Below are 11,091 nucleotides of genomic sequence, written 5' to 3' on the forward strand. Positions count from 1 at the left end.
AAAAAGCTGTTGGATGCTGCGAGGTAAGGCTTTTGCTATATTCCCTATTTGCTTTTGCGGAATGCTGACGATCTAAGCCGTGTAAATGGCATTATTAAAAATTATCATCATATTACCAGAATTATCTTAGTCCTCAGTATTATTTATAGCAATCCTTTCTGTGCCAGTCAGTAGTAGTGAAACGGTTTTGGCGAATTTCCCTTAGGTTGCCTTTTTCATGTCAAATCCAACCGGTTTAGAACTGCTAACATTACTACAATAAGACAGGTAGATGATCAGAAGCAAGATCGTTCATGCCAATTGTGGTGGTTATACTTGGGGGGCGATTTGTAAGAAAAATATAAAAGAAGCTAACATCAGCTACAATCGGCAAACAAAACAATTTTAGTCCTTTTACTTCAATTTGTTCTTCTTCTTCCCTTATTCCCTAAGCAAAGCAACGCACGCATACACATACAGTTCATGTAGCGTTGCGTCTGTGTGTGTGTGCATGTGCTCTGTTGATGACGTATGACGTAGTAGACAGCTAGCAGCGCTGCCGGCAAAGCTGGGAGCAGAGCAGAGATTTTTATATTGACTGTAACTTGTGTTATATTTATCCGATCCGATTCAAATTTTGGGATCTGGGGTCTTATATCTAATATTATAAAGCTAGTTCATAGCGATACTCCAATTTTTATGAAAATGTTTGTTCTCGAGCTACATGATATAGTAGTCCGATCCTGATAATTCTCATACTTGATCTCCGCCAGATAATAAAAAGCACAGAAAAATTTATCAATATAAATTAAAATCCAATTTTCGCGGGGTTTTATATCTAATATTATCACACATGTAAATTTTATAGCGATACTCCAATTTTTATGAAAATGTTTGTTCTGGAGCTATATGATATAGTAGTCCGATCCTGATAATTCTCGTACTTGATCAGCGCCATATAATAAAAAGCACGGAAAAAAAAATTTCAGCCCGATATGTCTTAAGGTGGATAAGTAAAACGCATACGCACGGACGGATAGACGGACATGGCTATATCGACTAAGCTTCTCATGCTGATCAAGAAAATGGAGTCGGAAACGTCTCCTTCAGTGCGTTACAAACATCTGACCAATTTTATAATACCCTCTGCAAGGGTATAAAAATCTAGAGTTGATGCCTGACTTCTTCTACTGACAATATTGTGTATGCTAAGCCGGAAAAGAGATACTGACGTTTTCTGCGGTTAATATATCTTGTAGTAAACTACCCCAAGCATTTGCCCTACAACAGCCCCAGTTTCTGTGCCGGCAGTTAAAATCGCCGCCTAGTACGCAATTCCCGTTACTGTTTGCTAATAATCTCATGTCGACCGAAAATTTTTTTGTTTTCAATGCCTCTGGCATTCCACGCCATTATTATTATTATACAATAAATATAAATGACAGCGAGGTTATGACCTTGAACTGATTATGTTTGTTTATGCCCAACCGGGCAACACAAGGGTTAAAGGAGGCGGAAGCTTTCACCTCGCGCCGCTCTCCCGATGGTGCCCATCGCTCTCCCCACGAAAGAACTCCCCACACTCCGCTCCAAGCGGGGCTTGGTGCCCTGCTCTTAAGCTAAGCTAGAGTTAGTTGAAGTTTATACCTGAATACATCAAGTGAACGAAAAATACTCTCTGCGTGTCAACCAATTTACTGGGAGGAAAAAGGGAAAAGGAAAAATTCACCTAGCTGCCATCAACCAGAAGGAAGTTCGACCCCCCCTACACAAACATTTGGTCCTTCGAGCCGGATACTAAGATCCTCTCGAACCACTAGCATCGGTGGAATTTCATCCATATTTCAAGCTAAGTAATTTTTTTTTTGCAAATTATAGGTATATGAGTACATGTACATGCCTCCAGCATCCGTACCCATACTCACATACATATAATTGTTGCCATTGATTCTCCTAATCCAAGTAAAAATTACTTTCACGCAAAGTTTTCCTCCTCAAAGGAGAGAAAATTTTGGTCCCAAATTTTCATACATATATATGTGTCCAGTACATAAGGCGCCATATTGGTTCGCCCACTTCAAGTTTTTTTTCTCGCACTTTGGCATATATAGGCCAAGTATATAAGGCGCCATATTTCATTTGCCTATTTCCAATATATATTTTTTTCGCAATTTCAAAAAAATATTAACACATATGTATGTATGCAGTGAATCAAACCTACGGAAAAAGTGATCTCCTACATATAAAATATATATATATGCAAGCAGAGTGTGTGAATGTGACAAAAATTACAAACATATCCAGTGCTACATTAAATCCAAAAATAAAGGGTTTTTGCAAATACAGTCCACTCCTGGGAAAAGTGTGCGCGCAGTGAAAGGTGGTTCCAACGAAGAGAAGAAAATTTTCAATACGAATAATAAAGATTTTTTTAAAAAAAAAAAAAAAAAACGAAAGTGAACCACCCTCTCACATATAAAAGCCACACTTAGACATTTCTGGTGACCAGACACCCTATAAAGTTGGGGGCATATCGGTTAGACACAGCAAAAGAGATCATATTAAAAAAAAAAAAAAAAAAACCCATTAATTTATATAAAGAAATCCGATCCATTCACACCTCTGCATATCGCCATTCCATATTTTCATATTTAAAAAAAAAAAAAAAGAAATTTTAAATACATATACATACATATATACTCCAACATTTTACTTATCCATACACATACATATATATACATATTTTTCCATACATAAAATTTTACATATATATATTCATATCCATATACATATACATATTTTTTTTCCATACATAAAATTTTACATATTGATTCTCATATACATATATTCCACAAAAATTTCTAATTTTTTCGCACACAAATATATTTTTCCATCACCGCGAACAAATCCCGCTATCCCTTGCAGCCTATATACATACATACATACGTGCATACATAAGTACCGCTTAACTGCAGTATACCAGCACAGCTGCAAGCTCATGTGCCAAAGACCGGCACAAAGCAAACGACCAAAAGTAGCTGTGCTGTATACCCTAGGTTGGCAGGCACTTTGTGGGGTATATATGTTGAAGGGTCACGTTGAGAAAAAATCGAATAATATTTAATTGGTAAAAATTTGTGTTCCGCGTTTTTTGTTCAAAGTATTCCCACGCGTTCCAAGTCGTATCTTTGGAGTTAGATTCCAATTCCAAAGTGTTTTCACGCGTTCCAAGTCGCATTTTTTGGGATTATATTTCAATTCCAAAATATTCCCACGCGTTCCAAGTCGTATCTTTGGAGTTAGATTCCAATTCCAAAGTGTTTTCACGCGTTCCAAGTCGCATTTTTTGGGATTATATTTCAATTCCAAAATATTCCCACGTGTTCCAAGTCGTATTTTTGGAGTTATATTTCAATTCCAAAGTATTCCCACGTGTTCCAAGTCGTATTTTTGGAGTTATATTTCAATTCCAAAATATTTCCACGCGTTCCAAGTCGCATTTTTTGGAGTTATATTTCAATTCCAAAATATTCCCACGTGTTCCAAGTCGTATTTTTGGAGTTATATTTCAATTCCAAAGTATTCCCACGCGTTCCAAGTCGTATCTTTGGAGTTAGATTCCAATTCCAAAGTGTTTTCACGCGTTCCAAGTCGCATTTTTTGGGATTATATTTCAATTCCAAAATATTCCCACGTGTTCCAAGTCGTATTTTTGGAGTTATATTTCAATTCCAAAGTATTCCCACGTGTTCCAAGTCGTATTTTTGGAGTTATATTTCAATTCCAAAGTATTCCCACGCGCTCCAAGTCGCATCTTTGTAGTTATATTTGAATTCCCACGTGTTCCAAGTCGTATTTTTGGAGTTATATTTCAATTCCAAAGTATTCCCACGTGTTCCAAGTCGTATCTTTGGAGTTAGATTCCAATTACAAAGTGTTTCCAAGCGTTTCAAGTCTTATCTTTGGTTCTATTTTCAATTCCAAAGTGTTTCCACCCGCTCCAAGTCGCATCGTTGTAGTTATATTTGAATTCCAAGGTGTTCCAAGCCGTTCTTAGGGTTTTTTTGGCAGTGTTCCAAGTCATTCCAAACGTACCAGCTCGTTTTCTGTTTCTTTCAATCTATTTCAAGGCGATTCAAAGCCGTTCGTCAGGTGGTTTGGTAGTGTTCCAGTTTTTCCCAAACGTTCCAGTTCGTCTTTTTGGCTAATTTTCAAGCCGTGCCAAGCCAGCTCACCACTTTATAACCGCCACTCTCTGGGGTTATGAGCACGAGCCCGTCAAAAGACGAGAAAGCTGCTGAGAACACTTCCGCCCCGAGCAAATCCTCAATTGCTGCTCCAGGTCAGCGCCAGAGGAGTACCAGCCCTACTACTCCTCCTTCCCGAGCATTTCAGACCCTCTCTAGTCCACTAACTCTCAAGTCCGCACCATCGAGCACGACCTTTCAGCAAGCCACGTCAGAGCCACGACGAGCAAGCCAAAAAGAGGTCAAATCATTGGTACCACTTCCACAGATTTTGGTAACCGCCCCAAGAGTCACTCGGTCCGAGACCAAAAGGGTTTTAGCTGCTTCCACCATGGCTTTGAAGAAGTTTGTTTCCATTTGCGATAAACTAAGTCAGTTTGAAGTCGACACCCACGTCACGTCACTGTCCGAGGTCAGCGTATTTACGCTCCAAGTCCGTCGTGACCGAGTTCAAGCGTTGTGGGAGAAGGTCGAGCAGGAATATGAGAAATGCGAGGCACTCTCAGATGGTAAAGACGATAGCTCTGAAGATTTAGCCATCCAAGCTAAATATGACAAATGCTATCAAGTTTACGAGCGATGCACGGCTCGATTAAACGAGCTTATCCATGAAGGGTCTGCTCCGACTCCTCCGAACCGTCATGCGCCTACCTCTGCACCAGCAGAACGAGGCTGTCGATTGCCACCCATTGACACAGAAGTCTTTACGGGAGATTATTTAAAATGGCCCACGTTCCGTGACTTGTTTACAGCCATCTACATAAGCGATTCGCGAATTTCCCCTGTTGAAAAGCTGTACCATCTCCTAGCGAAAACGAGGGGTGAAGCCAACCTCATTGTAGCAAAATTCCCGCTTACAAATGATGGTTTTGAAACGGCATGGAATGCACTTAAACAGCGTTTCGAAAATAAGCGACTTATCGTGAACAGCCAATTCCGAGCACTTCTTGACCTGCCTCAAATTTCCCATGAGTCCGGAAAAGCATTACAGGATCATCAGAATGCTCTGCAGGCATCCATTCGCGCTTTTGAGCACTGTGGCCTGCCAGTAACCACTTGGGGAGGCATGTTCGTATTTTTCTGTTCTATCAAATTGCCAAAGAATACCCTTTCATTATGGGAGCAATCTCTGGGAGACAAGACTGCCATTCCAGAGTGGCAAATGATGGACGATTTCCTCACTGAGCGTTTCCGTACGCTCGAAGCGGTGGAAAATACAACTGCAATGGCTATTTCGGTTCCCACATCGAAACCTCCACGAAATCCGATTCCAGCCACCCGAAAGGCTAATACATTTGAAGCCAAGGTGACCACCAAACCAAAATCCTGTGATCTCTGTATGAAGGAGAATCACCCGGTGCGTCGATGTCCCCGCTTCCTTCAGATGACGGTGCCAGAGAGGGTGGCATACATAAAGAAAAAGTCCCTTTGTCTGAACTGTTTCGCAAGAGGACATCAAGTAAAAGATTGTCCGAGTCAGCACAATTGCTTCACGTGCAAGGGGCGTCACAATACGCTCTTGCACAAGGACGCCCGACCGGAGAATAATCCAACGTCGGTCCCAGCTCAGCCCAGTTCGCACAATATTGTCCGGACTTACTTTACCTCTGAGGCAAGGTCCTCACGAGATAAGTTGCTAGGTACAGCGATCGTGGACTTTTGGCACAAGGGCACTACTTATGCTTCACGGGCGCTATTAGACCCGGCTTCTGAAGCCAATTTCATATCCGAAAGAATGTTCCGACTCATGAAGTTACCATTCCAAACTGTCAGGGCCGAAGTGACAGGCATTAACGGAAAGGTCAATAGAACCTTGAAGGTCTGTCACATAAGCATTCGGTCATCGCATGGACCTCCAGTCCAGATCGAGATAGAAGCGTTTGTCTTGTCCCAAGTTGCTGATGATTTGCCGTCATGTACGATAGCCCAAGCCACACTGGAGGGAATGCCCAATATTCCTCTAGCCGACCCCTCCTTCAGATTAAAGGCAAAGATCGATCTACTCCTTGGCATTGATGTAATACCAGCGGTGACTCTTTCCGGCATCCAGACCGAAGTGTGCGGATCTTTAATGGCTCAAGAGACGAGATTCGGTTGGGTCATTTCAGGCCCGTTGCAAGGGGTCCCCGTCAGTTCATGTGCCGCGTTCACCACGAGGGTCGCAGTTAGCAGAGAGGAGGGACTTGAAACTCTTCTCACAAGGTTTTGGGAGGTGGAGGATCTACCGGGCAAACCGGTAGGAGATTCTGACTCTGTTTGCGAGGTCAATTTCCAGAAGACCACAAGAAGAGATGTTTCGGGGAGATATACGGTCTCACTTCCGTTTCGAGATCCAACCAACATCAACCTTGGTCATTCCAGACCAGGGGCTTTGGCTCAGTTCCTAAAAAACGAAAGCCGACTCCTTAAAAATATTCCGGCAAAAACTGAGTATGACGCCGTCATCCAAGAATATTTGGACTTGGGCCACATGCGTCAGGTTCCATTTGACGGCACTAATAACAATTTTTATTTGCCACACCATGCGGTTTTCAAGCCCGACAGCACCACAACAAAGGTACGGGTAGTTTTTAACGCCTCTAGCAAGTCCACCAACGGAGTAAGTCTCAACGACATACTTTACCCTGGTCCGGTACTTCAGTCCGATCTCACTACTCAGATTCTCAAGTGGCGTTTTTTCCGAGTAGTTTTCAATGCCGACATCACAAAAATGTACCGCCAAATTATGGTCGATCCAATCCATACGCCATTTCAGAGGATCCTGTTCCGAAATAAAGAGGGGCAACTTGGTGATTACGAGCTGAATACCGTCACGTTTGGCATTAACTGTGCTCCGTTCTTAGCCATCCGAGTACTTCAGCAACTCGCAAGTGATGTACAATCCAAATTTCCTTTGGCTAGCGATATTATCAAGTCCTATATGTATGTCGATGACGTCCTGGCGGGGGCTCATAATGAAACAACGGCAATCGCAATGGTCAATGAACTTCAAGACGCTCTGGGTTCAGCTGGCTTTCCCTTGCGCAAGTGGACATCGAATGTGAAGAGCGTGCTCAGTTGTATTCCAAAGAGTCATTTACTGAATGCTGATTTCCTCGACATCGAAGAGGCCAGCACAGCGAAAACACTGGGAATCCGATGGAAAGCGACTACGGATGAATTTTATTTTGTCATCTCACCCCAAGATGTCAAGTCAGCTTATACTAAGCGAGAAGTCCTCGGGCAGATCGCCAAGTTATTCGATCCCGCTGGCTGGCTGGCTCCCTTTGTGATTCAAGCCAAGGTGTTTATGCAAGAGCTCTGGTTACAAGAGCTAGGGTGGGATGATCAATTGCCCAGTGAACTCCATCACAGGTGGCAGGATTTTACGAAGAGCTACTCCTTCCTTGACCAGATCCGGATTCCACGATGGGTTCTTCATGACCCAAATTCCGACATCCAATTCCATTGTTTTTGCGATGCGTCACAGCGGGCTTATGGTGCCGCAATTTACGTGCGCGTTAGCAATGACCAAGGCATATCATGCTGCCTTCTTGCAGCGAAATCTAGAGTCGCCCCGGTTAAAACGGTTTCATTGCCCCGCCTTGAATTATGCGGAGCTACACTTTTAGCGGAACTGGCAGCTGCAGTTCTTCCGCAACTTCCAGTTGATAATGCGGAGGCTTTTTATTGGTCAGATTCCACCGTCGTACTGTCGTGGTTAAATAAGCCACCCTGCACATGGACAACGTTTGTCGCAAATCGGGTAGCAAAGATTGTGACGGCAACAAATGACGCCCCATGGAATCACGTTAGTTCAGAGGACAACCCAGCAGATCTCCCTAGCCGCGGCCTGAGTGCGCAGGAATTGGTACACAAGGATTTGTGGTGGCACGGCCCACCATGGCTACGGGAACCACAAGAGTCCTGGCAGCGAGCGACACCACTCCCACTAGACACTGCCTTGGAGAAGCGGGTAGTGAAGGTCCACGTCGCAATCGCTAAGCCAGCCAACGAGATATTATCTCGTTTTTCCAATCTGGCACGTGCCTTACGAGTGATAGCATATGTGATCCGTTTCGGCAGAAGGTGTCGTAAACTTCCAAACGATTACTCCGGGGAGGTGACCTCTAGCGAGATCAATCAAGTACTCCAGGCGTTGATCCGAGTCACTCAGCGTGATTACTTTCCGACGGAACATCGGTGTCTACAGCAGAAGAAATCTCTGCCCACGTCTAGCACCATTCTCAATTTGAATCCTTTCATTGACGTATCAGGTGTGATCCGGGCATGTGGGCGCTTGCAACAAGCAGCGGCCCTTAGTTACGATGAGCGTAACCCCATTCTGTTGCCAGTAGTAAGTCCGTTGTCCCGGCTGTTGGTGCTTTTCACGCATCAGATCTCTCTCCATGGGGGCAGCCAACTGGTAGTCCGTCTCATCCGACAGAGATACTGGATTCCAAGACTGCGGAATCTAGTAAAATCGGTGGTCAATTCATGCAAAGTCTGTGTGATTTATAAAAGAAGGCTGCAATCACAGCTAATGGGCACCCTTCCGGCCCAGCGAACTACTTTCGCACGACCTTTCACGACCACCGGGATAGATTTCGCAGGTCCTTTCGACATCAAGAGTTTCACCGGCCGCGCTTGCCGCATATCAAAGGGATATGTGTGTGTCTTTGTTTGCTTTTCCACCAAAGCCATTCACCTTGAGGCAACTTCGGATTTGAGTACCGAAGCATTTCTGGCAGCATTCGCTCGCTTTGTATCGAGGCGAGGGTGTCCCCAGCAAGTGCAGTCCGACAACGGAAAAAACTTCGTAGGTGCATCCAGAGTGCTTGAAAAAGATTTCCTAAGTTCTACCCAGCAGAAAATATTATCCCACTACAGCCATCAGAATCTGTCCTGGCATTTCATCCCTCCCGGGGCACCACACATGGGAGGGTTGTGGGAGGCTGGAGTTAAGAGTTTTAAAACTCTGTTCTACAAGGCCACTTCCAACCAAAGGTATACTTTTGAAGAGTTCTCTACGCTGCTGGCTAAGGTAGAGGCGTGTTTGAACTCGCGGCCGATTTCTCCTATGTCTGAAGACCCCACCGACTCTTTAGCTTTGACCCCAGGCCATTTCCTAGTTGGCGGTCCATTGCTATCCGTGACGGAACCTGAAATCAAGGATCAGGTACCGTCTATCATTAACCGGTGGCAGCGTCTGAAGGCCGTGAGTCAGCATTTCTGCACCCGATGGAAAGACGAGTATCTGAAGGAGCTACATAAGCGCAATAAGTGGCGATTCCCTTCTAAAAATCTTGAAGTGGGCGATCTGGTGGTACTCAAAGACGACAATCTTCCGTTTAATGAATGGCGTCTCGGGCGAATCCACCAGACACACCCTGGCAGTGACGGCAATGTCCGCGTCGTCGAACTGCTTACCGCTCGCGGTATTGTGAAGCGTCCCGTCGCAAAGTTGATCTTTCTTCCTCCAGAAGAAAGAATTCAAACCCATTACGTAAAACTACAGTAGCGTCCAGCACTTGGTCCTTCCTCCCAAGTAAGAAGGGCCGAGCTGCCAGTAGTAATATGTGTTCTATCGTCCTACATTAATCCGCTTTCTTCATTATTTGTCCCGGCAGCTTCCTGATATTCGTCAACCTAGATCCCGTTTCCATGGCTCCGAGACCGCGTTCAGTACAGGCATCGAAAGAGGAGCGCAGATGTTCGCGAGGAACTGAGTCCTTCCGTTGCCGAGTCTGTCGCGGAATCCATCCTCTGAAGCGATGCCGTCGCTTCCTGCGGCTGAACGTGGAGAAGAGGATGAGGGCAGTGCTGGCGAATAAGTACTGCGCCAATTGCCTGGCCCACCAACATTCCGGAGGAAGCTGCTTAAGCGGTGATAAGTGCCGAATCTGTGAGGAGGATCACCACACGCTGCTTCACTTCCATGAACAGCCACGTCGACGCACTCCAAGCTCCGTCGTACGCCGAGTCACCCCCGAGTCCTCCAGACGAAGGGTCGCTCCAACGCCAGCCTCCGATCCGAAACTGACCTTGACCACACTGCTGCAGCACCGCAATCCGCATCTGATGCCCACGGCGATGGTGCGTATTGAGACGGAGGGAAAAACCTTCGACGTGAAGGCCCTGGTGGACCCTTGTTCTGCGGTATCGTCGATGACGACGTCATTGGCCACGGCCTTCAAGTTGACAGCCGTCAATATAGGGGCAGAGAAAGCGGTGGCAGCAGTGATCCGGTCCCCAATCAGTGAAGGATGGCGATTGGAGGCGATCCTGAAGGTGGTCGATGGCTTGTGCTGCCGTACTCCAAGCGCTCCGGTGGACCCACAGATCGCCAAAAAGTTTGAGGGCATCGTCCTGGCGGATGAGACGTTCTACCGACCGTCGTCAGTGTCTCTGGTCCTGGGCGCGGATGTGATCACGGAGGTCATGCTAGAAGGGAGTCTACCTGGGGTTGGCGGGCGGCCGATTGCGATGCGCACAGTTTTTGGCTGGACACTGTCCGGAGCGTGCCATTAAACTGCCTGGGTCTTGCACTCCTGCAAGGGGGGAGCATGTTTATGCCCAACCGGGCAACACAAGGGTTAAAGGAGGCGGAAGCTTTCACCTCGCGCCGCTCTCCCGATGGTGCCCATCGCTCTCCCCACGAAAGAACTCCCCACACTCCGCTCCAAGCGGGGCTTGGTGCCCTGCTCTTAAGCTAAGCTAGAGTTAGTTGAAGTTTATACCTGAATACATCAAGTGAACGAAAAATACTCTCTGCGTGTCAACCAATTTACTGGGAGGAAAAAGGGAAAAGGAAAAATTCACCTAGCTGCCATCAACCAGAAGGAAGTTCGACCCCCCTACATAAACAATGTTCAAACCTACAATT

General features: G+C 45.5%; 1 protein-coding gene across 1 annotated transcript; it reads left to right on the top strand.

Annotated features, from left to right (window-relative positions):
• Window positions 1–4,242: 4,242 nt before the first annotated feature.
• LOC137579541 (uncharacterized) lies at window positions 4,243–10,736 on the top strand. The gene is made up of 2 exons (XM_068293327.1): window positions 4,243–9,668; window positions 9,836–10,736. The coding sequence occupies exons 1-2, from the start codon at window positions 4,243–4,245 to the stop codon at window positions 10,734–10,736; spliced, it is 6,327 nt and encodes a 2,108-aa protein (XP_068149428.1).
• Window positions 10,737–11,091: the final 355 nt, after the last annotated feature.

Source organism: Drosophila tropicalis, unplaced genomic scaffold (assembly GCF_018151085.1).
Source record: "Drosophila tropicalis isolate 14030-0801.00 unplaced genomic scaffold, ASM1815108v1 contig_697, whole genome shotgun sequence".
NCBI lineage: Eukaryota > Metazoa > Arthropoda > Insecta > Diptera > Drosophilidae > Drosophila > Drosophila tropicalis.

What these genes read in the sequence shown, in the direction of transcription:
- LOC137579541 (XM_068293327.1), top strand. Translation starts at nt 4,243, where the DNA reads ATGAGCACGAGCCCGTCAAAAGACGAGAAAGCTGCTGAGAACACTTCC. An exon ending in GTGAAGCGTCCCGTCGCAAA is followed by an intron (nt 9,669 to 9,835) that starts GTTGATCTTTCT and finishes TTGTCCCGGCAG; the next exon opens with CTTCCTGATATTCGTCAACC.